A 19,517-nucleotide genomic window follows, 5' to 3' on the forward strand; every position below is an offset into this window, starting at 1 on the left:
GTAAACACACGCTGCTCATGCTGCTGTGGTGTAATTTGATGTTAAAGTAAATGTCCTAATATAAACTTTGACAGTGGTGATGTAGAATGTAAATGTTCTTTTTCAAATGAACATGGGCCTTTTTGCACTTTGTGCAAGTAGACTGCAAACTGAAGCTCACTTAAACAACAACTTCTAAATCATCAGTTTTCATAATAAATGTGAAAGTCACCCTTTTCTTTAACTGTTATGGTTTCTGAAGAAGTTACTTGAGTTTGCTGACACTTCCAACAGAGATTAGATGAGATGACAGAGGCTGCACAATCAGCGATAATGTTGGGGACTGATTTTTATGTAAACATAATGAGCAATAAATTGCATCAGCAAAATGAAATGAGTTCATGTCCATCCATTGCACAACATGTTGATATATTCATTATTGCGACAGGCCTAATGTTGTTAAAATAATAATTGAGGTTACACTGGGTTGGTTTAAGGCCAGTGCACGTCTTATTAAATAAATTAGTCAAATTCTGTACAATCTTTGCTTTATTTTCATTTTTTAAAGCTGTTTTAATTTGGTTGTTTTTTTCCGAATGATTTTCTAGATCAGGGGTCTTCAACAGGGGTTCAACAGCTCTAATTGGTCTTTCAGCCCTGGCTCTACAGGGGTGCTAGAAGCACCCTCAAAGGAATGCTGGAAGACCTTTAATCAAAGCTGTTAAAATATGAAATTAGTAAAACAACCAAAATGTATTTTATTTACCCATATTAGTAATGTGGTATTTGATTAAATATTATGGAAGTAAATCAATTTTTACAAAATATTCAACTGCACAGATACAAAATAAGAAGAGTAAATTAAGATTTCACGCTAATTTTAAAATTGATTCAATCATAAAGAGTTTTAATTTGTAGTGATATTGCAACATTACTGTTATGCTGCATATTTGAACCAATGGAAATGCAACCTTGGTGAAACTTTGCTCAAAAAAAGCTATATATATTTTAAATGTTATAGTGTCTTTTCATTATAATATGTGACCTGATTAATTTTAAAAATTGAGATTTTGGTATCAATGGAAAGAGTCATTTAAAAATCCTTACTCAATGATTCGGACTACAAAACTTAGCGAAATTATTTAATGTTTGATCTGTAATTTATTTTTATTTTATTTATTTATTTATTTTATTTTTTTTTTCAATATCAGCCTGTATCTTAACAAAGAAGGGTGCAATTTATGAGTCATTTTGACAGGTCCGGTCACATATCATTAAGTTTAAAAAAAAGTTGCTTCTTTAAGACTCCTTCTCTTTTTAATAATTTCAGAGAATTGATTAATGGTGATGTCAAACGCGGTTCTGATTATGTTCCTGTAAATGTTTGGAGGTGATATGAAGTCAAACAGTGACACGTGATCTTGGGTGAATGAGATTCTAGCTGGATCTTGACCTGTCGGGTCGATATGTGGTCAGTCACATTGGTCTGAAGAGCTCTCGGTGGTCTGGACTGCAATGCCATATAAAAAAAAATGACACTCTGATCGTCTCCGGCACATCTGAGGATATCTGTGCGTTTGATGATGTTGATTTTTGCCAAGGCAAACGTTTGTCATCTGTTTCCAGACAGCTGTAAAATGCCACAGAGGAAACCACTGCTTTTCAGTTCTGGCTGCAAGTAGTCTAGCGCAAGCTGCATATCACAACACAAGCTGACGTAAAAAAGGGCATGACAGTACAAAGCAAACAAGCAATGGCTTGTGGGCTTTACGGCAAGAGGAAGTTGATTATCGTTTTGTTTTATTTTCGTTCTACTCGTTTCTGTTATATATCTTCTGTGTAAGCAGAATTTCTGAGTCCTTGTTAAAGAAAGGTCACAATCATCTTACTCGTGTGTGTGTGCGTGTGTGCGTGCGTGCGTGCGTGCGTGCGTGCGCTATACTTTCTGACTTTAAGAGAAGTATTTAAGTAACAGCTGTTCCTGGAGATCTCTAGACTAAATAGGCCAGTGATTAGACCGACCACACACTTGCATATTTGATGTTAGCTTTTTTCTGATTGTGGGTGATAGTGAGTGTTCAGATTTGAGTCATATTTTTTGTTTACAGCTGTAAAAGAAAGCTTTTTTTTTCTCAAGATGAATTGTATATTTTATATATAAAATATTCCTTTATTTTTTAATACATTTTCATAATTGACTTACCAAATATTGATGTAAATTAAAGGTAAAGTTCTTTCTTTTAAATTGTTGTGGTTTATTTTATAGTGGTATAAGCATATATTAAATTGATTAAGATATTCTAATGATTTTCTTGTGACAGAAATTGTAACAGTTCTTTAACTGCAGAGGTAACCATGATATTTTTGCTTTTCTATCAATGCCATCTAATGTCAAGAGATTGATTTTGCACTTTCATTTAACTAGTCAACAAGCAAATTGTATGTAAAATAGTTAAAAGTATTAACTATTTGTGTTGGTCAGCCCTAATATTGGTTTAGTGCATGTAGATTTTTAATTGTTCCCATTTATGTTAGATCATTTTACCCAGAGTAAATTTTCTGGCTTTAAGTTTTAAAGGCATACTGCTTAACAATGCACACAAGAAAGCTCACACACGTTTGAAGCAATCTGTGTTTGAAGCACCTTTTGACTTTTTTTTTTTTCCTCCAGCTTTCTTGCTAGATTTTTGTGCGTGTCTGTTAGTCAGGCTGGGTTTGTGTTTGAAGTGTAAATGCTGTGTGTAACAGTATGTCTGTGTGTGCTGATAATGCTCAGTTTAGGTATAGGTGTACTAGTTCTGCAAAAATAGAATTTTGTTGGTACGATGAATAATCACAGTTATCACGGTTATCATACATTAATTAGTTTCACAGTAATTTTTAGTTTAAAAAAAATCACATGGAAACATCTTTTATTTTAAAGTGTTATGTATTGCTGCTAAGTAATCAAATAATACAGCACCAAATAATACTAAAAACGAGCAAAAGTCAATTTTTCTCTTTGGAATTAAAAAAGTGAAAATGAGTTTTGACTTAAACGTAAGTCATGCTTAAACTCTGAAAAAATTAGTCTTCGTCTATTCGGGACAAAGGCTGCTGGACCTCTAACTAAAAGGTTCTTTTGCTCAACTATATCACAAAAGCATTTTAATTTTGTGCTTTTCTTCTACTTAACTTTTTTTTATCTAAGTATTAAAAAAAATAACTAACTTTGACCTCAACATAATAGCTGCCTTAAAAAAATACAGCACTGCGAAAATAAATCAGAAAAAGCAAGGGCCACATCTCTGGAATTGAAAATTAGCTAGCTTTACACATTCTTTTGAAACAAAACAAGGAGTCAAAGGCTCCTTGTCAAAGTGTTTAATCACTTGATTTTCTGACACTGACACACTATAAGAAGAGAGAAATTTAATCAATTTTTTTTGTATAACTTCAGCAAAAAAAAAAACAACAACTCTCTTCTCGTTCATTTGAACTTTTACATCACAAGCATGATAAATAGACATATGTACCAATTAGCGTTAGCAGGCTGCAAACAAAACTTCTTTTTTTAAACCAAAATTAAACCAAATCGTGTGCTTCCACATATAGAAGCCAAATAAATGCAAATCACATATTTAAAATACAAGTTCTTGTTTAGATTGCGCAGATACAAAATGTCAAATAATATCCAATACAACTTATATTTCAAAATTGCGTTTATGTACAGGGTCATTGCTAAGGATTTTTTCAACTGGCCTGATTGGACCAGTGGTTCAGATTTTTACTTGCCCTGCCAAAATTTTCACTGGCCCCGCTAAAAAAAAAAAAAAAAAAAGTTAATTGCTATTTATTAGCCACATATATTAAATAACGTGTCACGAAATAATGTATGTGAATGCAGAATTTAAATGTTTGAAAAATGTTAAAATATTTAGCAGTAAAACATAGCAGTATGGAAAATGCGCAGGTATTTTATTCCAAAACAAATGGTGGCTGACTTAAAAGTGACGACAAACTATGCAAAACATCACTTCAATTTTTTTTTTCATGCTGTACTCATTTGAATGTTTCCACAACGTTAGAAACAGACGTTTTCTTTTAGCCTCATAATTTGATGTTACGGTCATGTTGCCGTCTATTTAAATTTAGTGACAAGGCAGCACTGCCCCGATCGGGCCAGCCACCATTCTGTCTACGGTCCCGAGCATCTCTCACGCTGGCCCTGGGCCATCGGGCAGTCCTTATTGTTGAGCCCTGATGTATATTGTTACATGCTGGCTCAAGCATGCAACAAATGAAGGGAACCAAACCAAATTAAAAAAATATATATAAAGATTTATTTATTTAAAAATAAAGTGCAAAGGTGTGTCAAAATAACCTATAAGTATATTAAATGTCTAACAAAACATAACATATAACATTCAAAACAACAAATAACATTAGAGCAAATACCAAAATAAAGTAAAATAATATGAGCGATGGGTAAGCCAAAGAAAGTCAAACGGAAATGTTCCTCCAAATCAGTCTCTCGAACACATCTTTGCAGCTCTTTAAATAAGCCGTAGGGTTAGCCACACCTGCTCATAACAATTCACCTATTAAGAAAAGAAAGCAAAAGCCAGAAAACAGCTTTTTATATGTTTTTAATATATTTTATAACAGCGTTATATATATGAATGACAAGATAGCAGTGTCATAAACATTGTGAGGACCAAGCAATATCTCTCCATTGAGAACCAGGCCAAAAAAGTGCCTTTTTTAAGCTCAAAAACGTAAAGGTCCCATGTTTGTCGTAATCTCTACCTAAACCTAGTAGGACATAGTGTAGCCCCTCCCCCTTTTTAAAAACAGCCATTTTGTTTTATCACTCGCTCTGCCAGTGAGAGTGGTTGAGCTCAAGTGCGTCAAATGAAAAGTGTCTTAAAGGGGGCGAGGCAAGTCAGACACTAGAGAGTATTTGATAACAATACTAAACTAACACAAAACTAAAAATACTGATGCTTGCATCTAAACAACTTTATTTTAATTTCATTTGGTCTTTAATGCTTATGCACTGATTGCATAACTTGTTGCGCAAATTATAATAGCTCTATTCTGTGCTAAAGATACTATTGCAATTGTGCAACAGTGCAACAGAAGTATTGCACGGCTTTATAATTGATTAACTGATCATTTAAAGGGCGGCTAATAAATGGATTGAAATGGATTAATCGCTGCATCCCCAAGGTGGACGCATGTAAAGTGAGTTTAAGTGAGACAAAGCTTGTCCCAGCAATCTTCCGCTCTGTTTGTCAGATTATCGAGCTGATGTTACCTTTCACATTTGATGTCAGACTTCAGAGCAGTTTAGTGTCTTCAGTCTTTGGGAATGTGAGGTCAAAGCTCTGTCACTCGCTGCCATTCATTTCCTCTTTTCGAATTAGATCATCTGTCGGTCTCTCTCATGCTCTGTTTCACTTTTGTCCCGCTCCCTATCTTTCTGTATCTGAGGTGTACCAGCATGTGTTTGTTTGTGTGCGTTGTGCATGTCTTTTTTCTGATAGACATCAAAGAAGCCCATCGAGAAGGAAGTGATGCGTGTATGACAACGCCACACCCTTTTCGTGCCGTGACATTTTCCTTTGTGCTTTCCTGTCTGATCCCTTGTTTCCTGAACTGACTGTCCTTCCCCCTCTCCTTCACCACTCCTTTCCTATCTCCTTGCTCTCCCAGGACCTAAGGAAATACAGCAGATCCCAGGGAACAGGAAATGACTGTACAGATGGTCTTTGATCAAATCATAATTGATCAAGTACCAGCTGGATGCTGGAACTACTTTTTAGGCAATTTCTTCAAAACTGCTGCATAATTTAAAAATGTTTATAAGTAAAATTGGTCATTACATAATTGTTGTTTAATGCTGTACACGCTTGCATCATTACATAGCCAAGTCATGCTTCTGAAAAACCAAACCCAAGTTAAAAAGGCGATGTAGATCTACAACCTTTATTTTTAAAACTATAATTGGAAAACTTTTTATGATCTTTCATTGATGGTGTTGAAGACTTGGGCTGTTTCTTAATATGCGTTCTTCAGCAATCTTGCGTTCTCGTGTAACGTCATCATCAGCTGCCAAATTTCAGTTCCAAAACTTAAGACCGTAAGAAAGGAGAATGCGTGAAAGTTCTCAGATGTGTTCTTGATATCTAGAATGCATCGATGCAGACTTTAGCACAAAACTTGCTCGAGAAGTGTCCCAGAAGACGTTGTGGCTGAATAAAGGAGGTGGGAAGTGCAGCTTTGCTTTCTTTTCCATTTAATTTAAGTTGAGAGATATAGCTTATCTGTCTGAGGAGTTTTAAAGATCGGCAAAGGACCTTAAGCCGGGAATCAAACTCTGGTCACTGTGAGCACCTTATGCTATATGTTGATACTCTTCACCACTAGGCTGTTGGATTATTACGATATTCTTTTGCATATGATATAGTTGGCTCATGTCAATGTGATGTAATGGATATTCTTTTTTGGGGGCAAACACTTTTTCTAAAAATAGAGTGATTTATTTATTTATTTCGTTTTAATAATTTTTTTTTTTTTTGTAAAAATTATGTCATGAGGATTCAAATAAATTAGCCAATAGCATAATTAACCCAAACATATATACTTGTATTCAAATACAGGTAAAATACAGGTTTAATTCATGTTTTCAATATTACACAAACAAATGCACATAACCCTACTTTCGGCACAGTTTTTCACCTCAACACACATGCACACATCCATTTAATTTAAGAGTCGCAGGTGTGTTGTTGGGCTTTATACTGGTGCAGTGTTATACTTCAGTCTGTTTAATAACTTCATGAAGGCCCTAACAATCCCTCAGGGTCTAACACACAGCCCTAATAAGGTTAATGACAGACTGTCTGGATTACGGCACTTTACACGCTTAGCATGTTGAGGCACACAAGTGCACAAACTGTAGTGTGGTACGTGGAGGAGGAGTTTTTGAGGGCCGAACATTTGGTCTCAGGAACCAGATGGTGTAAATGGGTGGGATGGTGGGCAGGAAGGGACGAACACCCACCCCCCTCTCCCCCTCAGGATATCGCCACCACAGTAAATCAGATCCCACTCCACTTTCCTCAGAGACGATTTGGTTAAACGGGACTCTTTGCTATGGCTTTGTTTGGATAAAAACTGCTTTCCCGGTTGGACCTTATGGAAATGTGAGATTATATGCTGAACTTTAGAAGATTGTAGGTGTTTGAATGGCTGTGGCAGATACTCGTCTGAATGCTAATACATAATGTTGGACCAGTGGACTTTAAGTGATTAGGATGGAGAGGTCATCCAAACAGCTCCGAAAGGGTCATGGTGAGTCTTAACCTTACTTGATTCTTCAGTGGATCTGCCCGCAGGCTCCATACTAAGTGCCTCTGGGTAGATGGCCTGCTTGCTGTAACTGTGTGATTTGATTTAGAGCTGAGAAATGGAGAGATTGAAATCATTTCTAATGATTGGTATTAAATCTTATATTTCATACACGCTTTTTTAAAATTTGGCGCTACAGATTTCCATTTAAGATGACCTTCATGTGAAGGCCCTCATTTTAAAATGTCCTGTGAAAGTCATTGTGTAGACTATTGGATTTCTTTTAACATTACCATGTCTTTTTATTGTCAGATCTGTTAGAATTATTGAAATTATGAAATGGTCTGAAAACGTTTTAATAGTTGTGATTCTTGTGAAATGTTTCAATCCTAATTTTTACCCTGTCTTTATTGTATCAATATTTTATTTTTAATTTATTTATTTTCACAGATCATATAGCTTAGGTTTGTATGCTCTGGACTCCATATATGATCTTGATTTGTGATTTGAAATGTGTAAAATATTACTTTGAGAAATGGGAATATGTAAGAGAAACCTGCCTTCAAAATAATTTTTAAATGGATAAAGAAAGAAAGAAAGATTAAGTAATAATGCCTGATCAATTGTAACGCTGCCAAAATATGTTAATTACATTATTTTTTTAAATATTACCAATATAATAATTTTTAAAATGCAAATTTTCTCTGGAACTTCCTGTGGACCCCCTAGCACCCTCTTGTGGACCCTGGTGGTCCACAGCCTAATTTTTGAAAACATTAAGGATTATTGGAAAGTTTTTCCTGACACTTTAATCCCAAAATATGTAGCACTCTTCAACCATGTAAGACCAAACGTGTGTGTGTGTTGGTTGTAACTGTGTTTAATAGCTTTCTTTTGAACTAACTGGTACAGAAACACACCACTGCTTATGACACACAGGATTTAGTGAGAATTTGACCTTTGAACTCTAAACTTGATGTCAATGAGTGAGAAAATGCTAATCATACATTTGTTTGTTTGTTGGGTGAATGAGAGGAGAAGTGTAAGGAGAAAAGAGAGGCATAAACAGGATTGGTAAAGAAGTGTAATTGGGGTAAGTGGAGGTGGACTATGGGATTGTGGGTAGAAGCCAAAGAACCGCAAAGAACAATGAGCTGTATTCAGCCAAACACACACACACACATACACTCAGCTAGAGCACTGAAAACATTTCCTTCCCCACACACACATTTCACAGATGCTATTTATTTATTCATACAGCAGATGTTTCAATTTAAAGGCCTTTTAATTTCTTGCACCCAAATCTGGTCTTCTTAAACTGACTTTGAAATATAGTAGGACGTTTGTTGAAGGGATAATTCACCTCAGAATAAAAAAATTGTAATCATTTAGACACAGCAATGTCTTTTTAAGCAGTATTAGTCTTCAGAATAGAAATGAAGAATCCGATTTTTGACCCCTCGATTGAAAGACCCTAAACCTTGACACTTCAAAACATCCTTAAAGAGCCATTAAATCCAAATGTTAGATATCTTGGATCATCTTCCTTAATCCAGAATCAAAATTATGTAAGATGAACCCATGTTATTTACCCATGTATTCACATATGAACATTGATCAGCCAACCATTGCGTCATTCAAATTTGGACCCAGAAGATCAATCAAACTTGCTTGACACATGAGAACCAATGAAGTTTATTGCTGTCTGCCACATGGCATGTGTTTAGATATAAAAAACAAACATTTCGTAATGTATATTTCATGTTTCTCAGAAGAAAGTCAGTCCTACATGTCTAGGATGGCGTAATCCTAACTTCTGTGTAGACTTTTACTTTACAGCATGTGTGGATGTGATCTGTTTCTCAGAATGAGGTATGTGCTCTGCATGTAACAAAACTATTCAGAAATCGCCAGCAGATCCACTTATGTTCTTCTGAAACATAGTGATGCCCTGTGAAAAGGGTGGTGGCGACTCAGACTCTTCTGAAGAACACAGGGTCTCTTCAGAAATGCACAGACACTCTTCAAAATGCAGAGTCTTTCGAAACACAGAGACTTTTCAGAATCACACAGAGGCTCCACTGACAAGTTCAGCCGCTCATCAGGAAACACTGTGACTTTTGAGAAATGTACTCTGACCTTTCACTTTCATCAGCAACACAAAGATGTCATAGAATTTCAAGAAATGTATTCAAGCACATTGAGAAATATGGCAGAAGATCTCATGAGTGGCCTAGTCAAATCACTTTTGACTGTTGTACCTAAATTTAGGTTTTGACTGACTGATTACAGAAATCTTTCCTATGAATGTGACATTATAGAACAGCTGTGCTATTTGGTAAACGTTATTTTGGGTTTCTCCAAAAAATCTCACAAAAAAAGAGCTTATGGAGGCAGAAAAAGAGCTTGTAAATATAACCATAAAACACCCAAGATTTTGTTTACATAATAAAAAAAAAATTCCAACACTCAAAGCCTTTTTTTTGTGATGCTTTTCTGTTTGCAGCAGTAGTAGCTAGCTACACTGCATTAGTGTTGTCAAAGCCGCAAAGATCTGTTCGTTCGTATTTCAGCTCATAGACAGACCAGCTGATCTTTGCAGCTTTAAAGCTCTCTAGTGTTTCTGTATCTGTGTTTGCCCTCCGTAAACAGTGGTGAAGTGTAGTGAACTGATGAGCTTCACGGCCAATTACTGTCACTTCTGTTTAGCATGTGAAAGCAAATCATCGGTATTTAATAACACGCTCAACAGCATATAAATGTTAGCAGAAAATGGATGTTTTAAATTTTTTTTTGTTGTCTTTATGTTCATGTTTACATAGGCCTATCACTGTGTGTGCAATGTTTGTATATTTATAACCACATTATTTTGGGGGTCGTGGGCTAAATTTTTAGGAACCCCTGCTATAAACGACAATGGAGAACATACAACAAATGTTGTTCTTGCTTTCTGGCATATGTTTGCTAAACCCAAGAAGAAAATAATCTCTGGTAGACCAAGGTTCGTTGCTTGGTTGGTGTCATGTCTTAGCTGTGTTGTTCTTTCCGATTCAAGTGAGAATTCTATGGCATTCAGCATCACTCCTATTTGGTGCAAGGTACTCTTACGAAAGCTTTCCAAAAAAGTTGTACAAAGGTTTGCTATTTTGGTACTTTGGACAGTGGAAACCATCTCAGATGACCATATTTAGAGTCATCTTTCCCTTTGATTACTGTTTACATTTTTGTTGTCATTGATTTGACAACCTTATGCAATGTCCACACATATTTCCAACAAAAGTTGCATTCATATTGGACAGATCTTGTAGCACCCCCACCATCTGAGTCTGAGTCATCTACTCCAGCTCATCTCAAGACTTTCAATGGGGTTCAGGTCAATTGGTGGTCAATTCACGTGTGAAATTGGCTAGATTTGTCATACTAACAACGTGTAAGAAGGCTTCATTGACATCCTTGAATATGGCCATGGGGAGCCAGAGATTTTTAAATAAACTATTACAAAACATTTTTATTAGATGATACTGACTGTTTCATTAGATTATATAGATTTTGGAGTTTGTGCATTTCCTGCTGAGAACCCATGACATTGGCTTGGCTGTTGAATGCCGTAGTGTTTGATCTGTTTTATTGACCTTATTCTAAAATGCGGAAGTGCGCCTGTTTTCGCGACTGTCTTAGAACTTCCGATTCAGTCGCCTATGGGAGAAATGACTAGGAATAATAAACGGCAGAAAATGGCCAAACTACTTGCTCTACAAACAAATGTTTGCATGACTACACAGACCAAGTTGCATAATATAATAAGAAAATTTTAAATTGCAACATCAAGCAGCGTAACGAGCAGTTGTTAATGTCAAAAAATGAATGGAAGTGAATGTGACCGGAAGTCGCGAGACAAAAAGATTCAAATGGCAGCGCCCGCTCGACAGCTGAGAATAAGGTGAATACAGACTTGCAAATATGCTACAAGCATACAAAAGCTTTGGTGCCACTAATAATGCATGAAAATGTATTTTTGTTGTTAAATAATATTTTCTATTTTGTTGAAAATATAAAAAAGTAGTAAAACTATTGCCACATTTAAACAGTGATACCTATTTCAGCACTGTGTACTGATTTCTAAAATTAGCATAGAAATCTTAAAAGTGAATGTACACAAGAATAAATTATAATGGATTTATTCTTGATTATGTCTCATACATTGACTTATTGAACCACTTTAAATTATTGTTTCAGTTCAAAATGTTTACTTGGTTTACTTACAGCTGGGGTCCGTTCTTCGTACGTGGATTACTCAGTTAGCTGGATTTGGATATTGACGATTTGACACGATCCAGGATCGTTTCGTTCTTCAAAGCTGATCCGAGAGTTGTTGTCATAGCAACAGTTCTGCTAGCTTAAACCTGATCGGGAGCAGGTTCAAATTATATAAACAGGATTAGATCGGCTCAGTTCAAGCAAATATAATACAGAAAGTATGTACCGAATTCTGATATTTTCCTACAGTAGTAGTTATATACACTTGGGAAAATAGTAAATATTTTTTTAACTATATATATATAAAGTTATAGTTATTAATAAAATAAATAAAGGTATATATAATAATAAAACTTATGCAATCTGCACTCTCGAAATGAAAGTACAAAGACTGCCACCTGGTGGTGCACAGAGAAAACTTATTGATATGAACTTTTTAGATCGCTTAGTACAAATTGTGTGTAATAAACATGCACAATGTCACTTTTTTTTAAAGCAATAATACATTTATGCTGTCATAAACATGTTTTGATAGTTAATATGCCAGTGATTATGCTTCACAAAAGTTGCAGACGCCTTTTACCAATATCAAAATGCTTTTGTAAACAACCAGTTATTCTTTACACGGGTTAAAAAACCGGCTACTATAATAAAGAAAATCTTTTCTAAATGTAGAACTAAATACACTGATATGCATTGAAATACATGATGAATACTCTTGACACATGAAAGTGTAAAGCCTGCAGCTGACAACAAATGTGGAAGGTTATTGCGTGTCATATTTAACAAACCGTTTACTGCTAATTTGACGTAATTTTGCTCACATGGATAATTGAATATTAATCAGATGATGTCATTACGCTGCTGTGCCGTCAGCCAATCGTTGCATTGGTGATCATGATTTCGAGGATTGATAGATCTGTCCTTTACAACACGCGCAGCAATCTCAGATCAGTTTATCCAGACATTCTAATCTGATTCGCGAACTTGTTTGAAGAACCAAATTAGCGAGAGATCAATTATCAAGATTAAAAGATCCGGGATCTGCCAAATAATCTTAGATCATTTAAGCGAGGTACGAAGAACGGACCCCTGCACACATTCTCCTATCAAGTTTGTTTTTATAGATCATAACTTTTGCATGAGAGATGGAGTATGCACCTTTTCACCCGCTTTGTGCATATGCCACAATTATAAATGAGACCCCTGATCATGGAGGTGCAAACTTGTCCTGCCCCTTTCAATTTTTCCTCCCATACACTGAATCCTGGCTATCCACACACACACACACACACACACACACACACACACACACACACACACACACACACACACACACACAATGTCAGTTTGGCCATCTCAAACCATCTGCTCATGGTGCAATCGGTCAAGAAGCATGCAATCTCACACATACAGAGCATGAAGTAAGACTCCCTTCCAGCACACAGCAGGTTCACACTAACATTCATTTTTCCAAAGGTCACACTCTCAAACGCACATTCATACTACAAAAAACATATGTGGTGCCAATAGGCTTTTAAAGGGCCGTGGAAATAAAATGAAGTGCTTTACTTTTGTTCAGTCAGTGCTTGTGGGGGCATTTTGTAGTGTTTTTCTCTTCTGCTTTAAGGTTTTTAGTGCTATAAATGTCTCTCAGTCTACTTGTTTTTTTATGCAGCAGGGATTACCTAAGCTTACTACAAATCACTCTCACCCATTCAGCACCACTCTGTGTGCAGTTTTGGGGCCGAGATGGAGCGAGTGGGCGGTTATCTTATTAATCATCCTGTGTTTATTTTAATTGTTCGGTATTAAATTTATATAGCACTAATCCTGATCTCCATTGCTTATGAATTGAGGATTTAAAATAGCTATATAAATTCTGTGTTTGCACTTGGTCTGGATTTATTAAGAATTTAGATGTAATGAGGCAGGTTGATCTAATGCTGCTGCTGCCTATGCCACTTTAATATACATGACATGCTTACACATACGAAACTATTAGGAACAAGAGTGATGTGATTAAAAAAAAAAGAACTCAAGTGATACTTCACTTCTGACTTCTGATAGATAACATGAATTGGCAGTTCAACCAAAAATATGAGCTACCTAATTTGCTGTAAACTTACACACCCTCTGGCCATTCAAAATGTTGCTCATTATTTTTTATTTGTCCAGTCGAACATTAAAGATGTTTTAGCCAAAATCATAGACCTTACCGATTCAAGACAGCGTACGGCACTTTGAATAAAAAAATGGGAAAGGAGTCTTATGAAGTAAAATAATTGTTACAGGTAATAACAACATTATTACCTTTATGCATTGGAACAGTCTGTGTTCTTGACTGTGATTGTCAGTGTTTGGTATGCGTCTTTATAATACAGAAAGCTGTTGCTGTTTGCATAGGCTGGATGGTGGGGCTAGCATTCACCAAAAATGATTTGCATCCACTGATAACATTATTTGCTGGTTCTATATGATTTGTTTTAGTGTGTGACTCTTTAAAGCAATCATGAAAATTGGGTTGGGGAACAATCACGCTTACAAAATTCTGGCTAAACACAGTTTGCCACTATATGTACACTGTAAAAAAAATGTAAATAATAAATGTAAATGTAAATAAATCTAAAAATGTAAATTAGCAGTTCAGCATTTTATGATTCATTTTTTAATTTTTCCTCTTTTATTTATGCTTTTGAATTGCATTATGGGACCTTAATATCTTTTCCAATAATATTCAAAATAATCTTTTCCAGAATATTTTTTTTATTTCAAAAGTCGACTTAGCAGAGATCAACATCCCATAATGAAATTCATAACCGTAAATAAAAGGAAAACACTTGCTAATTCCAAAATAATAAAACTGTTAAATAATAGATTTTTTTTTTTTTTTTTACAGTGTAGTCATCTTAGCATTTAGCAGATGCTTTTATCCAATGTGACTCCCTTGAACACATCCAGTGCAGTGGGCTGCCTGGGGAGCAATTTTGGGGTTCTGTGCCCTCCTCAAGGGATTTCCCTCAGCCGTGGTATTGAGGGTGGAAAGTGCTGGTTATTCACTTTCCCACCTACAATCCCTGCCGGTGCCAGGACTTGAACCAAATCTGTGACCTTTGGACCGTTAGTCCAACACACTTTATATTAGGCCATGGCTGCCCACAGACACCTGAATCATCTTTTTAAAATGCTGAAAGTGCAGTCAGGATAAATGCTGGATTATACTGCTTCATCCATTGATGAATAACTGATCATTAGAAAATGTGTACAAACATCCTTTGAATAAAAGTACATTGCACACCTGCTTTCTGTGGGCATTTATATAACCATAATTGTACCACGCAACTAGTGCTGAGGTTGTGATTGAACTGCATTCTGTAATGAGCACACATTTTGTAGGTGTATTTGGTTCCCCTTTACAAACCTGCATGAGTTTCATTTATTTATTGGAAGATTTTCTTCTACACTATGGACAACTTTTTTAATCGGAAGATAAAGGTTTGCAACAATGTCAGGTTGAGTAATTGTTCATTTATTCATTCATTTTCTTTTCGGCTAAGTCCCTTTATTAATCTGGGGTCGCCACAGCGGAATGAACCGCCAACATATACAGCACGTTTTTACGCAGGGGATGCCCTTCCAGCTGCAACCCATCTCTGTGAAACATCCACACATACTCATTCACACACATACACCACAGACAATTTAGCCTACCCATTTCACCTGTACCATATGTCTTTGGACTCTGGGGGAAACCAGAGCAACCTTAGGAAACCCACGCGAACGCAGGGAGAACATGCAAACTCCACACAGAAACGCCAGCTGTCCCAGCCGAGGCTCGAACCAGCGACCTTCTTGCTGTGAGGCGACAGCACTTCCTACTGCGCCACTGCGTCAACTGGGTAACTGTTAACAGGCTTTAGTAGCTAATAAGTGAAAAAACAGTCTATATTATATGAATGTAGATCTTTTTTGAATTAGAGCTGTTAAGTGTGTAATGACATGAACATGTACGTTTTAAACGATGATAGGCTGATGGGCTCAATTGGCTGCACAATACTTTGAAAATTTGTTTTTCACACCGCAGATAAATATGATTTACTTGTTTACCATGGATTTAGTTTTTTTGTTGTTTATTCAATTTCATATAGTTTATTAAAAATTACCTTTATTCATATAAAGATCATATTGGCGGTAGGGACATGCTAGAAAACAAAAAACAAAAAACTGAGAATCGAAATATCTGCTATAATAGGTTATAGAATAGGTTTTCAGTATTTTTTAAAGGCTTGCTCTTTGACATGCTGTAATAGTTTCTATGACCTGATTTAGATTTAATTAAATTATTGATATCATTCAATGAAAAAAAAAAACAATTATAAAGTCATTTCTCACTATCAATATGTTTAGCACAACATTCTCAACAACATTCTATATAACATAATTTCCATGTATTATGCAGCACTAATGGCCTGAAGGGACAAATACACATCACACACATTTACAGTGTAAAACATGCTGGTTCATTTGGTTTCAATCACTTGCATTTCTCAGGGCACTTGTTCTCATTTTGGTGAACTTTATGTTGATTTGCTGTCAAAATGAGGCAGTAAAGTAGGAAGACATGACAGTAGATCAGCAAGGCTCCTGTGTAATTTCTGAGCGATGAGTGTGACTGCAAACAGTGATGACATGTCAGTAGCGACTGTAAAATCCATATTTCCACTGAATCCAAATAAGTCTCTTCTGCTCACCAATGTTCAGTTTGATCAGCAGTAAAAACTGATATTGTGAAATTCATTGCTATGCGATGGCTGAATGTCAGCATCATAAATCTAGTTGTGTTATCATTATCACACGATCCTGCAGAAAACATTCTGCTACGGTGATTTGGAGCTCATTCTGTGGTATTTTCATTGTTGAAAACAATTGTGCTGCTTTTCGATATTTATGCATTACAAGTTTTGAGGGTTTTTGGAGCATTTTTGGACACCAGTTTGAATTTCATTAATGAATAATTTTCATCATGTTGTAATCACTAGATGTACTAATAATATATTTGGTTAGAAGATTTAGTGGTTAACATCCATTAAAAAAAAAATTGGTTAAAAGTTCCATTCGGAATGAAATCTTCTGCATATCAGCAAGGGGAGAGGCACACTGTAATATAGCCTATACTGATCTTTCCAGCAGGAGATGAGCAATCATTTGCTGCATGCCTAATTAAACGTCCAAAAATGTCAATGTGTAGGAGAAGAAAAGTTATGAGCAGTGAAACACACTTCCGACAGCACAAAAGTTTTAAAAGAAACGTTGTCAAAATGTTATCAGTTTTCCAATTACACTAAAATTTCGTCTAAACGCAGCACCGCAAAATGAGATAAAAGGTATATTTTTTTTTGTGAAAAAACAAGTTTTTGTCCTTACTATCTGTGACTGCAAAGCACATTTTTCTATTTTAATAACCGTTTCCGTGACACCACAACAAGCCAAAAGCATATATTACAAACGCAATTATCACTACATGTACTGATTATGTGCTTTATTCAGTGTTAAATACTTCCAATGTGAGTGTCATATACAGTTCAAGTCAAAATTATTAGCCCCCCCTTTTAATTTATTTTTATTTTTTAAATATTTCCCAAATGATGTTTAACAAAGCAGGGAAATTTTTACAGTATGTCTGATAATATTTTTTCTTCTGGAGAAAGTCTTGTTTGTTTTTTTATTTCGGCTAGAATAAAAGCGGTTTTTAATTTTTAGATAAACATTTTAGGGTCAAAACTATTAGCCCCTTTACGCTATATTTGTTTGATAGTCTAAAGAACAAAGCATCAATAAACAATGATTTGCCTAGTTAACCTATTTAAGCCTTTAAATGTCTCTTTAAGCTGAATACTAGTGCCTTGAAAAATATCCAATAAACATTATTTACTGTCATCATGGCATAGATAAAATAAATCAGTTATTAGAAATGAGTTATTAAAAGTATTACACTTAGAAATGTGTTGAACAAATCTTCTAAAAAAGTAAACAGGGGGCTAATAATTCTGACTTCAACTGTATTTAGTGTTAAATGGTAACCCTAACACCATTTTATGTGACGTTTAATGCCATACTATTGAAAACAGCAGCAGATTGTTTACTTTAAGTCTTGGAAAAAAGTAAATGTTAAACGGTAGTCTTAACTCAAACCAACAACATCAATAGTCAGCCTATGTACTTTTAATAACGTTAAATTAGTTTAATATTTATTAATTAGATCATAATCCTTACCATTCCGTTGGCAGTGCAGTGGCTGAAATTTAAACGAATATCTATAGTGTGTATAGGACACAGTGTGAGGGTGATTCATTCTCACAGATGGTTTTCTTGTTAGTAACATGCCAGTGGTGTTTCATCTTGTTTGGACAGCATGCAATGCGCTTAAAAGCATCTATTAGTAAAATTGCCACAACATGCTCTTATTTTCACTTTCAATTTGGCAATTGTGCACATTTAATGGTGTGAGAATCTTGTGATATCAGTACTTTCTATCAGTCTTAGATGGGCACACAGTTTTAGTCATTTGTGGATGAACAAGCTGTTATGTCAGCACTTGAGTGTGAGGCTTTGGCGGAATTACTTTTTCCTTGAAAACACTTCATCATTTGGTCATACAAAAAGTATCAGTAAAGCCTGTTTTTATGTGCATTTATTTTTGAACTGACAGCAGAATAATAAACCTCAGTAAAGTCTTCAGTACAGCAGAATTGTATATATTCATTTTAAGCAAATAAAAATATCTGCTAGAAAGAATAATGCATTTATCAGTTTTTTATTATTGTTTTTTTTTATACAGCACAGTTGTTAAATCTGGCCCTGTATTTTGTTTAAACCCTTATGTTCTTCATGTTCTAAGTTTGTTCTTTAGGAATATATAATGAGCTTAGGAATTTTAGAGATATGCATAATATTATGAGTAAACTGACTTGCATTTTTAGTCGAAAAAAATCTTATAAAAGTTAGTCAACTAAAATTACAATTAATCCAGAAGACTGAAACATGACAAAGTAAATAGCATTTTAGTTAAAAACTAAACTAAATCAATTGATGGACACAATCAATACTGCTAGTGCTAAATATTGTACATTTAAGTCAAATGTATGCATGTTGGTACAGATTCTTTTCTAACTCGCGTTTGTGTTTTTATGAATATTTGTGTTTGGTTTAGTTATTGGTTTAATATAAAATGGCAGTTTTCTGTTTAATGTTTCTGAGAGATTTTCTTGTGTCTCTAACCTCTATAAGCATGTTTTTAATAGTTGTGAAGAGAACTAGCTGTGTCAGAAGCAAAAGATTACAGAGCTCTGTGGTACACCGGTCTCTTATCAACATACTGAGAACCTTCTGAATGCTGTAAAACCTCAAAGCATGTTCTTGAAACAGCTGTGAGAGGAATGCTGATACACACACAACACTCCCTCTATCATTGCTCTCACATAAGCTTTATTTAGCTCAGCTGTGGTGAACATTTGGGCTCTATAGACCCTAAGCCAGTGGGAATGTTGGACAAGATGTAGAGCATTTGCAGATTTTAAACTAGGTAACATAAGTAATTGGTATACATTTAACAGAAAAATTTAAATGCGGATCTCCCTTGTTTTATAAAACATCAAGCAATTCACGTGGTTTGACAGCACATCGTGGTCTGTGAGTAGAGAGCAGAGTCATCTGGGATGTCCTAACATTGAATCCAAGCTCAAATTTCCTTAAATATAATGAGGAGGATGCAGTAGAAATGTATAATAAGACCCCAGTGCATCTGCTGCCCTGAAGGAAGCTACAGAAACACGGCTGTAGTATGTGGAGATTTGTTTTGCTGTGGGGTTATAATGGCTGAAAAAAGTGTTATTGAGCGCTAGAGCTTGGTATCGATTCAGATTTACAGAATCAATCCCAATTAATCA

General features: G+C 35.4%; 1 protein-coding gene across 9 annotated transcripts in view; it reads left to right on the plus strand.

The window, feature by feature from the left end:
- stard8 (StAR related lipid transfer domain containing 8) overlaps positions 1–19,517 on the plus strand; it is an 87,489-nt gene that overhangs the window by 12,920 nt on the left and 55,052 nt on the right. For 3 of the 9 annotated variants that reach the window (XR_012405953.1, XM_005171886.4, XM_073950481.1), the window contains exon 1: positions 7,067–7,317. The exons of the other annotated variants lie outside the window; for them this stretch is intronic. Coding sequence is in view for 2 of the 3 variants with exons in the window: in XM_005171886.4 (XP_005171943.1) it covers positions 7,281–7,317 (37 nt within the window). In the remaining variant the exon portion in view is untranslated. Of the gene's footprint in view, positions 1–7,066; positions 7,318–19,517 lie in introns of those variants that run through there. 9 annotated transcript variants of the gene reach the window in all.

The sequence above is a fragment of the Danio rerio genome, chromosome 5 (assembly GCF_049306965.1).
Source record: "Danio rerio strain Tuebingen ecotype United States chromosome 5, GRCz12tu, whole genome shotgun sequence".
Classification (NCBI taxonomy): domain Eukaryota; kingdom Metazoa; phylum Chordata; class Actinopteri; order Cypriniformes; family Danionidae; genus Danio; species Danio rerio.